The sequence below is a fragment of the Pseudophryne corroboree genome, chromosome 6, assembly GCF_028390025.1.
Source record: "Pseudophryne corroboree isolate aPseCor3 chromosome 6, aPseCor3.hap2, whole genome shotgun sequence".
Taxonomy (NCBI): domain Eukaryota; kingdom Metazoa; phylum Chordata; class Amphibia; order Anura; family Myobatrachidae; genus Pseudophryne; species Pseudophryne corroboree.
Window position 1 is genome coordinate 209,896,011 of NC_086449.1, and position 19,288 is coordinate 209,915,298.

The window sequence follows — 19,288 nt, forward strand, 5'->3', positions numbered from 1 at the left end:
TCTTGCAACATAAATAATTTCTATAACTTCACCTAATATTTCCATAAGATTAATACAAATGTCTAAAAACAAATAAAGCAGTAGTATAGGAAATTAGGAGAAACACTAAATTTACTTAGGGGCCTATTACTGTACTTTTGCAGTCAGTCCTCCAAAAACATCTGTTTTCTGAGATTTACTGCATAACTTACGTATTGAGGCAATTAATGATTAGTGTACCACAGAAGTTATTGGAGAGATCAGCATCAATCCTTCTGCTTTTAATCACAATAAGTAGTCCCCATAGCTTTCTATTGGGACTGCAAGAATGCCCAATTTACAACCTTCCAAAGGGCTACTCTTCTCAGAGCTTTGCCTTGATAACTAACATCATCTTTAGATGACGTTAGCTGTTGTAGCCTTTAAGCTATGTTTTTAACAAATATTTTTGGGGTGGTTGGTTGATGGATCCCTCTTTGGCAGCCAGTACTTGGAAATCCGTGATCCCATGGCCACTCGTGCGCAGTAGGCAGGTAACCTGACCGTAATCACGTAAACCTTAACTCTGCTAACTTGCTATCTGTATTCTTAGCCGGGATGGGAACGTTTCATCGGAAACGTTGCAGCAACAGAATTTTTTTTTATTTCTTTTTTCATTGTGTCTTATTACAGTGATAAGCAGAGAAAGAAATGATTGTTAATGTGGCAAATTAGCAGTTATTGCTAAATAAACTGCATAATGTTTTAGATTGCCACAACTGTCATGATTAATTTTTGTGGTACAAAGTATTTATTATTATTTATTACCAGTTATTTATATAGCGCACACATATTTCGCAGCGCTTTACATAGAATATTTGGCCACTCACATCAGTCCCTGTCCAGTTTACAATCTATATTCCCTACCACATGTACACACACACATTCACACTAGGGTTAATTCACACCTACCAGTATATTTTTGGATTGTGGGAGGAAACCGGAGTACACGGAGGAAACTCACGCAAGTACGGGGAGAATATACAAACTCCACACAGTTAGGGCCATGGTGGGAATTGAACCCATGACCTCAGTGCTTTGAGGTAGTAATGCTAACCATTACACCATCCGTACTGCTGCTATTCATTAATAACTATTATCACCGCATAATACTGGACCGGAATTTTGTGTATTATATTCAGACTTCATTAGCCAGGTAATTGGAAATATACAAAAAAACAAATCTTATTTTTTTTGTTCAGCTTTGTATTCTGTTCTCTAAACCAGTGTTATGTGAATAAACTATAACCATGGTAAAGATTTGTTGGTACGGACTAATTTTCCTTATGAACTGTACCTTTTCCAGATTTTGGTGAGCAGTAACTTTTCTCCGTCCATAACAGATTATGTTGATGAGCTAGGTCTCTTTAAGATGAGAGCGTTTTGACAGTCGTGCATGGTATACTGCACTAGAATAAAATTCTTCTAGATTAAACCTCCTCCCCTTTCCAGGATGCTTCTACCCTGTTTAGAGCATCTTCCTTGATTGTTGATTGCAAGCAGGCACGAAGGGTCAAATGTATGTTACATCTGGAGCACAGCTATTTAAAGGCATATAAATGGTGCAGGTGGACGTAAACAGGAAGAGGGTTAGAGAAGATTTTGACAAGGGAGAAAGGAGCTAAGGCTTCTGCTGTAGATTGAGAAAGGAAATGAAATCAAAGTGGTAATATGAGCAGGGAGAACTGAGCTTCTGTCATTCTCCATTGTACATACATATAGATCCCATAACCTGTCTTCATCATCCTTTTCCTTAATGACGTGTGATGACGAGGACTTTTGCGGTCACTCTATTGGACCAGCCTCTTACACATAGCTATTTTGTGGACTAATAGACTTATTATCCTGATCGGATGTCACTGATTCCTAGTGAATTGATTGGTTGATTAATGTGCATGTGGATGACAGGCACTCTCTTACATGTGAGGCAATGTCCAGTAATAGATGTTGTTGTTATGTCACATTCATGCAATATTTTAAATTGTAGCTTCCCCACAATTGTCAGGCATTATTCTTAAGGATAAGGAATTGCAATCTCCAGTAGAATACCAAGTGTACTACTAGCATGTCACCAGAATCTGTCTATGGAGGATGGTGACTCGGGATGCGGTTATGTGATCGGTGGTCTCAGATTACCTCCCCCTACATCCCGCCCCCTTAGAATACTGACAGTCGGCATGCTGACCAGCAGAGACTATTCCCACTCATGGGTGTCCACAACGCTCGCCACCGAGCACGCAAGAGGCTTGTTGCGCTCGCCCTTCCTCCCCCGGGCCGGCCATCTCTTACTGTTGAGTACAACCGCATCTCACATAGCAAGATACTGGATATTCCCTTAAATACTTTCATTGGTACTTCTAATTTATCAGGAGCATATGCACTACTTCTAGAATTTACCCCTTAAGAAGTGGGTGATTATTCAATGCTAATCTCTCAGCTCATTCTCCGCATTCCATGGTCACCTCTTACCAGACAATAAATCAACCTTGTGCCAGGTACCATGAGAAGTTGAAAGACCTACATTAGTTATAGCCTGGACTGCTTATCTGGATTCCAATGCCCAAGAGAACAGTTTCTATATAGCAAGAATATGTTTGTGTCCCTGCCATCACCAGCATTCTACATTCCAGTGCCATGTGTTTAAAATAAACAATAAAATCTATGCTATCAGTCAAAGAAGTCTGTTTTACAGGCAGCCCAGTCATAGGGTATTGCTATGTGCTAAATGTCTGTTGGATTTGCTGCATAGGTTAATTTGCTAGGAGTTGCCTTTTGTGTAAATAATAAGGAAAATTAGTTAAAAACAACGCATTTTGGAAATAGCCATAGTAGCAAACCTATTATTATTATTATTATTCTTTATTTATATGGCGCCACATGGGATCCACAGCACCCAATTACAGTGTACATAAGCAAAACAAGAAAACAGTGACTTACAATTCAAGATAATATAGGACAAGTACAGGGTGTATAAACATAGCTGCGTCAGCAGACAACACAGAAATAAGTATCAGGGTGGCAGAGGCGAGGGATTTGGTGCTGTCGAAGGGAGTATTGAATAGAAGATAGGTTAAGTAAGAGAAGGAAAAGCACATGAGGGAAGAGGACCCTGCTCGTGAAAGCTTACATTCTAAAGGAGAGGGGCAGACAGACATGGGTGACACAGATGGGATAGACAGTGAGCGTTTGACAGAGGGCTTAGGAAGAGAGACGGCTGGGCTTGGAAAAGAAGTGGGTCTTGAGAGCCTGTTTGAAGTTTTGTAGAGAGGTGGAGAGTCTGAGAGGTGAGGTAGAGCATTCCAGAGATAGGGAGCAGCACGTGCAAAGTCTCTGAGGTAAGAGTGGGATGAGGTAATTGGTAGGCAGGACAGGCAGCGTGCATTAGCAGAGCGAAGAGTACGTGCAGGAGTGTAAAGGGAGATAAGATCAGAGATGTAAATGGGAGAGGAGTTGGTGAGGGCTTTGTAAGCGAGTGTGAGAATCTTGAATTGAATTCTGAAAGGGAAGGGAAGCCAGTGAAGGGCTTGTAAGAGAGGGTAGGTGGATGTAGTACGTTTGGTGAGAAGGTGAGCCGGGCTGCAGCACTGAGGATAGATAGGCGTGGAGAGAGGCATTTCTCATGGATGCCACATACGGGTAAGTGTCTTAGTGGTATCCTGGGTGAGAAGTGTACCTGTCAGTGCAGACAGACAATTTGGGCAGAGCCAAGATTAAGCCTACAGTATGTACCTGTAAAAGTGGCATTAAAATCTGTGTTAGTCTCAGATCTGTAAACTTAAGTGAATGTGAACCAGAGACTGTTTTTGGACCAAACTTATATGATAATTGCCCAAACAGTTAAAGGCTGCCACGCCGTGGTTGAATTTGTAGTTCCACAGTAGTACCAGGGGCGTCGGAATGGGGGCGGGGGGGGGGGGGGCAAGGGGGTATCATGCCCCCCCCCCCCCCAAACTTGACAGAGGTGCAGGCACTGGGAAGGGGGAGCGCTTACCGGTGGATCACTGTGGAGACTCCAGTCCTACTTTAGAAAGTCTACCGTCACTGCCTGTTGCCCATGTCCTGTGTCCTGGCCGGCTCTTCACACAGAGGCATTACTGGGAGGAGGTGTGGCCATGCTGAGCCTGCTGGGACATCCCCGCCTCCTCCCAGTAATGCCTCTGTGTGAAGAGCCAGCCAGGACACAGGACATGGGCAACAGGCAGCGGCGGCAGACTGTCAAAAGTAGGACTGAAGATTCCACGGTGATTCGCCTGTAAGTGCTCCCCCTTCCCAGTGCCTGCGCCTCTGTCAAGTTTTTTTGGGGGGCATGCTACCCCCTTGCCGTGAATGTGGGGGTGGAATGGGTGTAATCGTTGGGGAGCGCCAAATGCTTTTTCTCCACGCCCCCCCATCCATATAACGTTGTGGCGCCCCTGAGTAGTACCACTGGCGTATTTATAATGGGTGCAGTGTGTGCGGTATGGTTTTATTCATATATGGAATGAACTCTAGTTGCCAACGTATCAATATGCAACCTACAGATTGATACATTATGATACAAATTGAGGTATGAATGGAGAATATTGCAGGATAGCATAAAGATACATTTCTTTAAACACTTCCCTATTATAAAAACAAATTTCAGTGAACACTGTCTTAATGCATTATTATTTAAGGTAAAATATTACACCCTGTTAAATTGTGTTGATTTCTCTTGAGTGATATGAATTTACAAATGTAACGTTTTAATTAAGTGGAGTAAGTTTGGTATAGTTGTAAATATACATTAATTAATTAGCTACATTAAATAGACCATAACAATGAGATGTATTTTATGAATATTAGAGGATATATATAGATTTATCACGGAACAGAGACAGAGAAGCCCCCGGCGAACCTATTAGTAGTGAGAAAGTACCGCTGCTAATTGGATACCGCCCATAGTCCATCAGTGCGTGTTGCAGGGTAGGGCGTTAGATCTTGCGACACAGTGCGGATAAATATTTAGGTTCTTTATTATCTTTAAAACTTCCCATGATAATTGGACTGTTGTGGTTTACAAAACCTCGTGCACCAGTTTCCAATAACGTCCCCTATTCTGTGCAGTTATCTGAGTTACAGATTTCTTTATTTCACTTGTATGAGATGTGACTAACATAGCAACTCAAATGATAAAACTACAATAGATAGGTTTCCATAGCTTTAACTTCGTGACAGGAGAGGGACTGTATGAATAGAAATCTATTTTCTTGTGAGAAATGCTTAATACATTCTTACAGCTTTTTTCCCCCCTTCTCAAAATAGCTCCACAATCCATAAGTAGTGTCTCAGTGTGTCAGGGCACTTGATGTGGCAGCACATAGAGCGTGTGATGTTCCCACTAAGTAGACTCTATGGTCAATGTAATGACAGGCTGCCTCCCGACAACCTTGCTTTCCTTGCAAAACATTCTCTAAAGTCTGAGGCTGAACATTTTTTTTCTATAGTTTAGTGTATTACCAAAACACTAGTTTCGCTGTCTGTGTTGTGAATCCCTGCATTTAGACGTGGTAAAAGCCACATATTAAAGTGGGCCCCTTTCCTACACACAGTGTTGCCAGCACTTCTGTTGGCAGGTCCAATATTAAGCCTGTTAATTTGTTAAGGAGTTGCTATTGAATTCCTAATCTACAATCCCATGAATATTGGTTGAACCCAGTCAAATGTGAGTCAGGGAGAGGTACAACTTTAGAATTTGGAGAGGTACGGTATCCATTTAATAAGCAGGTCTGTATAGTTTAGCCTCCAGCATTCGGTGTTTCCACAGTGATTCTAGGTGCAAGCAGACAGCTGAGAACACTGTGTGCTTTTACTTTACCTTGAATGTATTCATGTGGATTTATATGCACCGTACTAGATTCCCCATTGTACTCCATTTTAGGTTGGGGAGGGGGTTAATGGAAATTTGTGAACTAGATAGGTGTGATCATTTCTGATATACCTGAAGATAGTTCTATAACCTACAGCAAACAGTCAGATGTGTGTCTGCTCCTTTTACTAGCAATGCTAGAAATATCATGATAGAGCTGATTTGTATATTATGGGGTTACCGACTTATTTTTATCCTGTGCATAATGATTCATAAATGTGTGATTTATTTTCTGACTCTATATAATTGGGCCTGTGTATAATGAAAGCGGTAAAAATACCACTAGTCGGGATCCCTGCGGTAACAATGCCAACGCCGACTAGCGGTGAAATGCCGCCAGAATACCGGCGACACAGGCTATTCTCCCTCTGTGGGTGTCCACGAGACCCATAGAGGGAGAATTTAACCTGGGCTCGCCCCTCTGCAGACATACTGGCGGCCGGGATGCAGCTGTCGGTGTACTGACGGCCGGCATTCCCGGCCGCCAGTAATTTATACTGAACCCGATCATAATAATGCCGCTTTCGTTTTCACCTTTAAAAGGCAATGTAAAAATGTGCTTGTATGGCCCTTTATACCTGACCATCTCTCTCGTTCTTTTAGAGTAACCCTGGGCAGTCGCCCCCGTCACTGAAGAAGATGATCCAGATGGCAGGGGAGATTGCAGATGGAATGTCGTATCTCAACGCAAACAAATTTGTTCACAGAGACCTTGCAGCCAGGAACTGTATGGTTTCTGAGGATTTCACAGTCAAAATTGGAGGTAAATCTGTGTCTTGTATGAGTTTCCATGAACACAAGGTTGCATGTAAAGTTCTATACTGTATTACTTCTTTGCAGTCATTACATGTATAACGCAGGAAGTGTTTCCTGCACAGAGTACTTTTTGCCCGAAGACTTGGAGGGTACAGTAGGTTTCTCGTAGGTTAGTGAACATGCAGATTACTGATACCCTAGGATCCAGTGACGTGCTTTCTCTCTGTATCTGCTGTAAGCATCTAGCAGCCATGGGAGGAGCTGATCTGAGCCTGGCCTGACTTGGAGGTACAACAGATGTTCCCAGGGGAGATGGAAACTTTGGAAGTCAACAGCTGTGACTTATCTTCTAGCTATTATGTTATTATTCATGGAGAACTGATTCCTAATGGGAATATCTATTTCTCTAGCATCCATAAGGGATATTGGGGACAGATTAGTACGATGGGGTATAGACTGGTCCAAAGGTGCCAGTGCACTTTAAATTTCTTCAACTGGGTGTGCTGGCACGTCCCCTCTATGCCTCCTCCTACAGATCAGTTTAGAAAAAAGTGCCCTCAGGAGAGGATGCACACTGCAAGCTGCAGTATTTTTCTTCCATTTCTTTTAAAGTTTTATTTCTTTCGGTATGCTGTTTGGGCAACAGCATACCTGCACCGTGGGAGTTGGAGGGGGGGTGGGGGTGGGGGTCACGGGCCTCTTGAGGTGCAGAGCCGCTTCCCCGCTGCAGGACCACCGTCCTGAGGGGCTGTTTGTTCAGCAGGGCATGGCGCCTTGGCTGTCGCAGTATGCCGCACACCTTTAACGCTGCCTGAAGGTGATCATCGGTGGTAAGTACAAACCGGGGTCCCCCGGTTCACTGTGCGGCTGTAGTGCGGGTGAGGTGTCCTGGGGGGGACCCGCTGTAGCCCCTGCGTGAGACTGGCTAAAATGCATTGTATCAAGCATTTATGTGAGGCTACAGACATTGGGAGACACGGCCATTCTAAATATAAAACAGTAGCTCCGGCGCCATGGCGGCGGGCGGAGCTACAGGAGAGCGGGCCCAGTGGCATTTTGGCGCCTTCCTCTGCATAACAGCAGCAGCAGCCTTAACAGCTCCTCCATAATAGACCCTGGATCACTTGTATCGGGTGTAGAGGGGGAGAGCCGCTATAGTGTGCACAAATCTGAGGGATTTTTCATAATACAGTCTCACTGTTGTTTACATATAAAACGCTGACAGCTTCACTGGGGCTGTGCAGCACTGGGTGCGCTGGTGTCCTCTCTCCTGTATCTCCTCTCACATACAATAGGACAGGCTTGTATTGTATTTCAGGCTGTGTTGTATGTGTATTGTACCTGATTTTCTTAATCAATATGGTAAAACAGAAGTTATGCAGTGTTTGTAATGCTAGATTCTCTCCTAGTTCATCTGGCTCAATATCATGTGAGCAGTGTAGTCGGTCATCTCAGAATGCTGATAACAATGTGGGGGAGAGTGCAGAGCCCTCCTGGTTGGGGGCTATCAAAACTATGATGTCTGATATGTCTCAGCTTACTGCAAATGCAAATAAGACTCAGGAACTGCAACAAGCAGTGGCAAGTCTAACTGCTAAACATTCCCCCCCTGTCTACTACAGGGGCACAAAAACGTGCTCTACCTGCACTCCTATCAGATACTGATGATGATATACAGGATGATGGGGACCCCCTAAGTGGGGGATTCCACCCCTACCCAGGGTATTGAACCCCTCATATTGGCTATTCTGGATGTGTAAAAGCTCCCCCTGGAGGATGCTAATACTCAGCAGTCATTTTTCCTCCCACAAGACAAACGGACAGTCACATTTCCTGATTCCAAGGAATTGGATTACTTATTTAAAATAGCCTGGAAAAATCCAGATAAAAAATATCAGGTGTCCAAACAGTTTCTGCATACATTCCCCTTTGCGCCTGAAGGCAGAAAATTCTGGGAAGAATCTCCAGCAGTGGACGTCTCAGTCTCTCACCTTACTAAAAAGGTGGTACTTCCTGCTCCGGGGTCCTTTACGGTAAAGGACACTGCATATAGGAAAATTGAGGCCACTCTAAAATCTATCTACACTGCTGCAGGTGTAGCTCAAAGACCAGTCATTGCAGGTTGCTGGATGACACATGCAATTCATTCCTGGGCTACTCAAATTCAGGAAGGTCTTTCGGGTGATATTACCTTAGTTACTACTGTAACTTTTCTAAAACACATTCATGACACGGCAAGAGTCCTCTGTGACTCCCTTAGAGATTGGCAATATTAATGCTAGGACCTCTGCTATGGCTGTGTCCGCGCGCAGACCCATATGGTTACGTCAGTGGATTGCTGACGCCGACTCCAAATGTAATGTGGAATCTCTTCCCTTCTCAGGTGAAAGGCTCTTTGGAGGTGAATTGGACGCATGGATCTCCAAAGCTACTGCTGGGAAATCCACGTTTCTCCCTTCAGGAGCTCCGCCTGCTAGACATACCTACTTGGGACGTCTGCTCAGTCCTTTCGGTCCTCTAGATTTCGATCTAGGGCCAGGGGGGCCTCCAACGCAGCTAGAGGCACCAGAGGTAAGCCTCAGAAAACAGCCTTTGCCGGATCTCAGGATCAAAGCACAAGTTCGGCTTCCGCAAAGACTTCAGCAGGACTGTGCCCACCCCAAGGGGATCTCAAAGGTGGGAGCTCGGTTACGTCACTACAGCCACATCTGGGACGGTTCCTGCCAAGATGCTTGGGTAAGGGACCTTATCTCTCAGGGTTACAAGCTGAAGTTTGACGGTGCTCCTCCCCAACGGTTTTTCACATCAGGTTTACTAGCTTTGGAAAATATGTGAGGTACGCTGCTACTGGCCATCAACAAGTTGGTCCAGTCCCAGGTCATTGTTCCAGTACCCCTACAACAACAAGGACAAGTTTACTAATCCAGTATGTTCATGGTACCAAAACCAGACTGGTCGGTGAGACCAATTCTGAATCTGAAGTCCTTGAATCCTTTCCTGAAGATTTTCAAATTCAAGATGGAATCTTTGAGAGCGGTGATCGCAGGCCTGGAGCCACAGGAATTCCTTGTGTCCCTGGATATCAAGGACGCTTACCTCAATATCCCAATTTGGCCGCCTCATCAGGCTTATCTGCAGTTCGCCCTACTGAACGTTCACTACCAGTTTCAGGCATTACCCTTCGGCCTGTCTACAGCTCCGAGGGTGTTTACGAAGGTGATGGCGGAGATGATGTTTCAAGGGTCCAGGGGGTCATTGTAATTCCCACCCTGGACGATCTCCTGATAAAAGCGAATTCCAGGGAGCTTCTATTGCTCCACATAGATCGCACTATCCAACTTCTGTCTCGCCACGGGTGGATCCTCAATCTGTAGAAGTCCCACCTGGAACCGTCTCAGCGGCTCCTGTTTCTGGGGATGCTACTGGATACTGTAGCACAGAAAGTGTTCCTCCCAGAGGACAAAGTGAGATCACTTCAAGAAATGGTTCACATTGTTCTCCAACCTACTTGTGTATCCATTCATCTTTGCATAAAATTGTTAGGAAAGATGGTGGCCTCGTACGAGCCTATACAGTTCGGGAGGTTTCATGCCAGACCTTTCCAATTGGACATCCTGAACAAGTGGTCCGGTTCACATCTTCAGATGCACCGGATTATTTGACTGTCGCCCCAGGCCAGGATTTCACTCCTGTGGTGGGTACGGTCTTCCAACCTACTGGAAGGTTGACACTTTGGGATTCAGGATTGGATCCTCCTCACGACGGATGGGGAGCTGTCACCCAGGGGGGCGCAGTTCCAGGGCAGGTGTTCTGCGCCAGAGGCCCTACTTCCGATCAACATTCTCGAACTTCGGGTTATCTACAATGCTCTGATTCAGGCATCCCCTCTACTCCGGAATCAGGTGATCCACGTGCAGTCAGACAACGCCACGGCAGTGGCGTACATCAATCGACAAGGAGGAAAAAAAGCAGGGCCTGCATGCGAGAAGTGTCAAGAATACTCCTCTGGGCAGAAAGAAATGCTGTCCGCGATTTTCATTCTGGGAGTGGACAACTGGGAAGCGGACTTTCTGAGTCGTCACGACCTCCACCCGGGGGAGTGGGGACTGCACCCTTAGGTGTTTCAGCAGATCGACAGGTGGGGATGCCCACAGATCGACTTGATGGCCTCTCGCCTCAACAAGAAGCTTCGGTGCTATTGCTCACGTACCAGGGACCCTTAGGCAAGCGCAGTGGATGCGCTGACATCGCCTTGGCCTTACCAGCTGGTCTACCTGTTTCCTCCGATTCCGCTGATCCCAAGGGTGCTCAAGCGGATCAGGCATCAAAGAGTGAGAGCAATCTTGATTGCCCCGAAGAGCATGGTGTGCAGCTCTTCTGGACATGTCCGTAGAGGACCCTTGGCCTCTACCTCTAAGAAGGGATCTTCTTCAACAAGGACCGTTCGTCTACCCGGACTTACGGCGGCTTTGTTTAACGGCATGGAGGTTGAGCGGAACATCCTAGGTCACAAAGGGCTTTCCAAAAAGGTCATTGCCACTATGGTGCAAGCTAGAAACACTGTGACGTCAAAACACTATCCTCATATTTGCCGGAGATATGTCTCTTGGTGCGAGGAACGCACATATTCCTCTGCGGAATTCCACTTGGGAAGATTCCTACATTTACTGCAGACTGGAGTTGATAAAGGCTTACGTCTGAGATCCATTAAGGTCCAGATTTCAGCTCTTTCCATCTTCTTCCAGAAGAAGTTGGCTCTCTTGCCGGAAGTTCAGACCTTCTTGCAAGGCGTGCTTCACATACAACCTCCATTTGTGCCACCTATGGCACCTTGGGGTCTGGATGTAGTGTTACACTTTCTACAGTCATCTTGGTTTGAACCTCTGACGAAGGTAGAAGATAAGTACCTCACGTGGAAAACGGTGATGTTAATGTCCCTGGCTTCTGCTAGGCGTGTCTCAGAATTGGGGGACTTGTCGTGCAAAAGTTCGTACTTGGTCTTTTACGAGAACAGAGCGGAGCTCAGGACTAGACAGCAGTTCCTGCCGAAGGTGGTCTCCGTGTTTCACTTGTATCAACCTATTGTGGTTCCGTCCAGTTCTGGCACTTCTGCTCCTCCGGAGGCATTGGATGGAGTGCGAACCTTGAAAATCTGTGTCAAGAGGACGGCTCGGGTCAGAAAGACAGATTCCTTGTACAGCACGTATGATGTGCAGAAAAAGGGTGAGCCCTGCTTCAAAGCAGTCTATTGCTCGTTGGATTAGGCTTACTATCCAAAAGTCCTATGCGTCGGCAGACTTACCTGTTCCACAGTCTCTGAAGGCCCACTCTACCAGATATGTGGGCTCTTCCTGGGCGACTGCCCGTGGAGTCTCGGCCCTACAACTATGCCGAGCTGCTACCTGGTCGGGGAAGAACACATTTGTGAAGTTCTAGAAGTTTGATACCCTGGCCAAAGAGGATACCCAGTTTGGGCAAGCGGTGCTGCAGATGTCTCCGCACATTCCTGCCCGTTCTGGAAGCTTTGGGACATCCCCATCGTACTAATCTGTCCCTTATGGATGCTAGAGAAAATAGGATTTTAAACACTTACCGGTAAATCCTTTTGTCGTAGTCCATAAGGGATATTGGGCTCCCGCCTCTGTGCGGTGATTTTCTGCAGGTTCTCGGATATGTGTTCCTGTTGCAGTTGCTGGCTAGGTTATATGTTGGTGTGCTGGTGTGTAAATCTCGCTACACTTTTTGTTGCTATGTTCCTTCTCTCAAGTATGTCATTCTCCTGCGGTCACTGTTTGACCTATAACTGACCTGTAGGAGGAGGCATAGAGGGAAGGAGCCAGCACACCCAGTTGAAGAAATTTAAAGTGCACTGGCTCCTTTGGACCCATCTATACCCCATTGTACTAATCTGTCCCCAATATCCCTTATGGACTACGAGAAAAGGATTTGCCGGTAGGTATTTCAAATCCTGTTTTCAGAATATATTTTCAAAGTGTATGGGATAGTGTCTCTTCCCCATTTTAAAATATGAAGTTTACCTGTTGTTCCAGCATAAAGCCACTCTGTTGGGATGGCTTTTTACTCTCCCTTAAGTACAGTGTAAGAGCCCATTACTTATTTTTTTCTTTGGTATCTGATTTCTTCACTGAGCCTTATGTAAGAATTAAGTTAACATCCTAACAAGAGTGAAATTTTGGAAAGTTCTAGATTACGTATTGTTAAAATAATAAAAACTCATTGACCTGGAGTGATTTGAACTCCTATGGTGGACATGAAATGTATTTTATAAAAATAAATGGTAATACACCAAATGGTTTCCTGGAGTATACTATTCTTCTCATGGAAAACTGTAAACCTTAAATGGAGTCTTGTAAATATCCCCTGTAGTATACCTCATTTTAAAAAATAGTCAAATATTTATAAAGACATTTTTAGGGTAATATATAGAACATGGAACATAAGGATTAAAATTAAAAATAAAATATACAATTAATAAAAACGTACAAATGTCACTTGTGCCATGCGTTTCATGGATAGATAAGCTGCTTCAGTGATTGGTCATTTCAGCCACATATATTTTTCAAAAGCTGCATCAGATCTAGCCTACGGCCATGCAATCTCCATAGTCCTATGTTGGCATTAGAGGGGGAGGTACTGAAGACCTCAGTGAATATTGTCATGATCATAGAAAGCCACCTTTCTGACAAATCAGTTTATCCTATCTGTCTACTAGGGCATGTGCAGTCCAACTTGTAAGTGTTGTTAAGTGTATACAGAAGCTCAGCCACGAGAGCTGTAGGCTACATAAGCTCACAGATCGGGACCACTGAGTGTTATATGCCCTCTGTCCTGGGTTGCAACACTCAGAATTCCAAACTGCCCTGTAAGTGATGTTCACTCAAGAACTGTTAATCAAGAGAATCATGAATTGGGTTTCCGTGGCCAAGCAGCTGCAGGACTAGTCTCTGATCGCTGTGTGCAATGCCATATGCAGACTAGAATGGTGGATAACACACCGCCATTGGACCATGCAGAAGTGGAAACACATTCTCTGGAATGACAAATCACACTATATCATCTTGCAGTCTGATGGGTGAATCTGGACTTGGCAGATGCCAGGAGAAAACTTACTGTATGAATGCGTACTGCAAACTTAAGTTTATAGGAGTCTAAGTAATTGCCTGCGTTCCTTAGTGTCACTGAATGGAAATGTAATTGCTACAGCATGCAGTGACAGTGTGTGCTTACAACTTTGTGACCCTTTCACTGTTTCAGTGTGGCATGCAAAGTTTGATTCTGATTAGTACCCCATTGAACACTTTTGAGACAACATCATCAGCTCCCATCCTCACTTATGCTCTTGTGGCTAAATGGATGCAAATCTCCACAGTTATGTTCCAAAATCAGATGGAAAGTCTTTCCAAAAGAGTGGAGGCTGTTACATCAGCAAAAGGGGAATTCATTTGTATTAATGCCCATGGTTTTAAAATTAGATGTATAAGTACACATTGGTGTGACGTTTCGGTGTTCATGTACATTTGGCCAAGTAGTTTACTGTATGTTATATAGGTATTTTTTAAATGTCATATATTTTGTCTTTCTAAAAGTAATTTGCTATATGAGTTCACCTTATGCTAAATTTTGTTTATGCACTTTTGTCCTAATTGCTGTACAACTCTTGGTTTGTGATGCACACTTGTGTATAGCAACCAAATTCCTTACTAAAGGCGAACTGCTAGGATCAAAGGTTGTACTACACCAAAATGTACCAGGGTTAGGGGATGTGAAACTAGGGACTGCTATCAGAAATCTGTTGGCAGCAATCAGTGATTCCGATATGGTGGGGGTGCTTTTGCAATTCTGTTCCAGGATAGAAATGGTGGCCACCATTCCTTGGGGCAGATGTATTATCCTGGAGAAGGCATAAGAAAGTGATAAACCAGTGATATGTGCAAGGTGGTAAAGGCACCAGCCAATCAGCTCCAATATGTAAATAACAGTTAGGATCTGATTGGCTGGTGCCTTTATCACCTTGCACATATCACTGGTTTATCACTTCCTTATGCCTTCTCCATGTTAATACATCTGCCCCCTTGTTCCTTTACACTGGCTGCTTGCCCTTGACTTTGTCAATAGCAGAGCTCCTTTGTGCAATTGCAGACTTCCACTATGTGCTGCGTATGCACAATAGGAGGCCCTAAATAGTTAAACCATCAAATAGTTGACTACATGCATTACAAGACATGTTACGATGGCAGCAATGCTGCAACAATTTGGTGTTCCCGTTCTAATGTCCATCCCTGTGCCAAACATCATGTTCTGCTCGTAGCAAGTGCCCACAGACATTTCAACTATTTTTACTCTAAGAATCCCATTCCTCATTGGTCGTAGAGACACTGACAGTAATGCATCCTTTAGAACCTAAACCAAGATAATTATTACATGATTATTTAAAAAAAAAAATCTTTATAAAGCAATGTTTTGGAAATGTATTGCCTTTTAGACATAGGTCATAGGTCACTTCTGAAATGCTACACGTTTCATGTTGTATGAAGACTTTGTTCATATGCGCAAGCAGAGCTTAGAGCGCAGTTACATAATATATGCCTAATTTTGATAATTTATTTAAAATGTATTTCTCTATCGTCCTAGTGGATGCTGGGGTTCCTGAAAGGACCATGGGGAATAGCGGCTCCGCAGGAGACAGGGCACAAAAAGTAAAGCTTTTCCAGATCAGGTGGTGTGCACTGGCTCCTCCCCCTATGACCCTCCTCCAGACTCCAGTTAGATTTTTGTGCCCGGCCGAGAAGGGTGCAATTCTAGGTGGCTCTCATAAAGAGCTGCTTAGAGAAAGTTTAGCTTAGGTTTTTTATTTTACAGTGATTCCTGCTGGCAACAGGATCACTGCAACGAGGGACAGAGGGGAGAAGAAGTGAACTCACCTGCGTGCAGGATGGATTGGCTTCTTGGCTACTGGACATCAGCTCCAGAGGGACGATCACAGGTACAGCCTGGATGGTCACCGGAGCCGCGCCGCCGGCCCCCTTGCAGATGCTGAAGTAAGAAGAGGTCCAGAATCGGCGGCTGAAGACTCCTGCAGTCTTCTAAAGGTAGCGCACAGCACTGCAGCTGTGCGCCATTTTCCTCTCAGCACACTTCACACGCAGTCACTGAGGGTGCAGGGCGCTGGGGGGGGGCGCCCTGGGAGGCAAATGAAAACCTATTAAAAGGCTAAAAATACCTCACATATAGCCCCCAGAGGCTATATGGAGATATTTAACCCCTGCCTGTATTCACAAAATAGCGGGAGACGAGCCCGCCGAAAAAGGGGCGGGGCCTATCTCCTCAGCACACGGCGCCATTTCCTCTCACAGTTCCGCTGGTCAGGACGGCTCCCAGGTCTCTCCCCTGCACTGCACTACAGAAACAGGGTAAAACAGAGAGGGGGGGCAAATTTAATGGCAATATCTTGATATATATAAAGCAGCTATAAGGGAGCACTTATTATAAGGCTATCCCTGTCATATATAGCGCTTTTTGGTGTGTGCTGGCAGACTCTCCCTCTGTCTCCCCAAAGGGCTAGTGGGTCCTGTCTTCGTTTAGAGCATTCCCTGTGTGTCTGCTGTGTGTCGGTACGTGTGTGTCGACATGTATGAGGACGATATTGGTGTGGAGGCGGAGCAATTGCCAAATATGGGGATGTCACCTCCTAGGGGGTCGACACCAGAATGGATGCCTTTATTTGTGGAATTACGGGATAGCGTCAACTCGCTTAAGCAGTCGTTTGACGACATGAGGCGGCCGGACAATCAATTAGTGCCTGTCCAGGCGCCTCAAACACCGTCAGGGGCTGTAAAACGCCCTTTGCCTCAGTCGGTCGACACAGACCCAGACACAGGCACTGATTCCAGTGGTGACGGTGACCAATCAACCGTATTTTCCAGTAGGGCCACACGTTATATGATTTTGGCAATGAAGGAGGCGTTACATTTAGCTGATACTACAGGTACCACTAAACAGGGTATTATGTGGGGTGTGAAAAAACTACCTATAGTTTTTCCTGAATCAGAAGAATTAAATGACGTGTGTGATGAAGCGTGGGTTGCCCCTGATAAAAAGCTGATAATTTCAAAGAAATTATTGGCATTATACCCTTTCCCGCCAGAGGTTAGGGAGCGCTGGGAAACACCTCCTAGGGTGGACAAGGCGCTAACACGCTTATCAAAACAAGTGGCGTTACTTTCTCCTGAGACGGCCGCACTTAAAGATCCATCAGATAGGAGGATGGAAAATATCCAAAAAAGTATATACACACATGCAGGTGTTATACTACGACCAGCTATAGCGTCTGCCTGGATGTGCAGTGCTGGGGTAGTTTGGTCAGAGTCCCTGATTGAAAATATTGATACCCTGGACAGGGACAATATTTTACTGTCGTTAGAACAAATAAAGGATGCATTTCTTTATATGCGTGATGCACAGAGGGATATCTGCACACTGGCATCACGGGTAAGTGCTATGTCCATTTCGGCCAGAAAAGCTTTATGGACGCGACAGTGGACAGGCGATGCGGATTCAAAACGGCATATGGAAGTTTTGCCGTATAAAGGGGAGGAGTTATTTGGAGTCGGTCTATCAGATTTGGTGGCCACGGCTACAGCCGGGAAATCCACCTTTCTACCTCAAGTCACTCCCCAACAGAAAAAGGCACCGACTTTTCAACCGCAGCCCTTTCGTTCCTTTAAAAATAAGAGAGCAAAGGGCTATTCATATCTGCCACGAGGCAGAGGTCGAGGGAAGAAACAGCAACAGGCAGCTCCTTCCCAGGAACAGAAGCCCTCCCCGGCTTCTACAAAAGCCTCAGCATGACGCTGGGGCTTCTCAAGCGGACTCGGGGACGGTGGGAGGTCGTCTCAAAAATTACAGCGCGCAGTGGGCTCACTCGCAGGTAGATCCCTGGATCCTGCAGATAATATCTCAGGGGTACAGGTTGGAATTAGAGACAGATCCACCTCGCCGTTTCCTGAAGTCTGCTTTACCAACGTCCCCTTCCGAAAGGGAGACGGTTTTGGAAGCCATTCACAAGCTGTACTCTCAGCAGGTGATAGTCAAGGTACCTCTTCTACAACAAGGGAAGGGGTATTATTCCACTCTATTTGTGGTACCGAAGCCGGATGGCTCGGTAAGGCCTATTCTAAATCTGAAGTCCTTGAACCTGTACATAAAGAAGTTCAAGTTCAAGATGGAGTCACTCAGAGCAGTGATAGCGAACCTGGAAGAAGGGGACTTTATGGTATCCTTGGACATCAAGGATGCGTATCTCCACGTTCCAATTTACCCCTCACACCAGGGGTACCTCAGGTTCGTTGTACAAAACTGTCACTATCAGTTTCAGACGCTGCCGTTTGGTTTGTCCACGGCACCTCGGATCTTTACAAAGGTAATGGCCGAGATGATGATTCTTCTTCGAAGAAAAGGCGTATTAATTATCCCATACTTGGACGATCTCCTAATAAGGGCAAGGTCCAGAGAACAGCTAGAGATGGGATTAGCAATATCTCAAGAGGTGCTAAAACAGCACGGATGGATTCTGAATATTCCAAAATCCCAATTAATGCCGACAACTCGTCTGCTGTTCCTAGGGATGATTCTGGACACGGTTCAGAAAAAGGTTTTTCTTCCCGAGGAAAAAGCCAAGGAGTTATCCGACCTGGTCAGGAATCTCCTAAAACCAGGAAAGGTGTCTGTACATCAATGCACAAGAGTCCTGGGAAAAATGGTGGCTTCTTACGAAGCAATTCCATTCGGCAGATTCCATGCAAGAATTTTCCAAAGGGATCTGTTGGACAAATGGTCAGGGTCGCATCTTCAGATGCACCTGCGGATAACCCTGTCTCCAAGGACAAGGGTATCTCTTCTGTGGTGGTTGCAGAGGGCTCATCTATTGGAGGGCCGCAGATTCGGCATACAGGATTGGATCCTGGTGACCACGGACGCCAGCCTGAGAGGCTGGGGAGCAGTCACACAAGGAAGAAACTTCCAGGGAGTGTGGTCGAGCCTGGAAAAGTCTCTTCACATAAACATTCTGGAACTAAGAGCAATCTACAATGCTCTAAGCCAGGCGGAACCTCTGCTTCAAGGAAGACCGGTGTTGATCCAGTCGGACAACATCACGGCAGTCGCCCATGTAAACAGACAGGGCGGCACAAGAAGCAGGAGTGCAATGGCAGAAGCTGCCAGGATCCTTCGCTGGGCGGAGAATCACGTGATAGCACTGTCAGCAGTGTTCATCCCGGGAGTGGACAACTGGGAAGCAGACTTCCTCAGCAGACACGATCTTCACCCGGGAGAGTGGGGACTTCATCCAGAAGTTTTCCACATGCTAATAAACCGTTGGGAAAGACCAATGGTGGACATGATGGCGTCTCGCCTCAACAAAAAACTGGACAGGTATTGCGCCAGGTCAAGAGATCCGCAGGCAATAGCTGTGGACGCGCTGGTAACACCTTGGGTGTACCAGTCGGTGTATGTGTTTCCTCCTCTGCCTCTCATACCAAAGGTATTGAGAATCATAAGGCAAAGCGGAGTAAGAACGATACTAGTGGCTCCGGATTGGCCAAGAAGGTC

At 45.5% G+C, this 19,288-nt stretch overlaps 1 protein-coding gene across 1 annotated transcript in view; it reads left to right on the plus strand.

Annotated features, from left to right (window-relative positions):
* Positions 1–19,288, plus strand: part of IGF1R (insulin like growth factor 1 receptor) — a 304,160-nt gene that overhangs the window by 267,156 nt on the left and 17,716 nt on the right. The window contains exon 18 of the mRNA XM_063925712.1: positions 6,509–6,668. Within this exon, the coding sequence (XP_063781782.1) occupies positions 6,509–6,668 (160 nt within the window). The remainder of the gene's footprint in view (positions 1–6,508; positions 6,669–19,288) is intronic.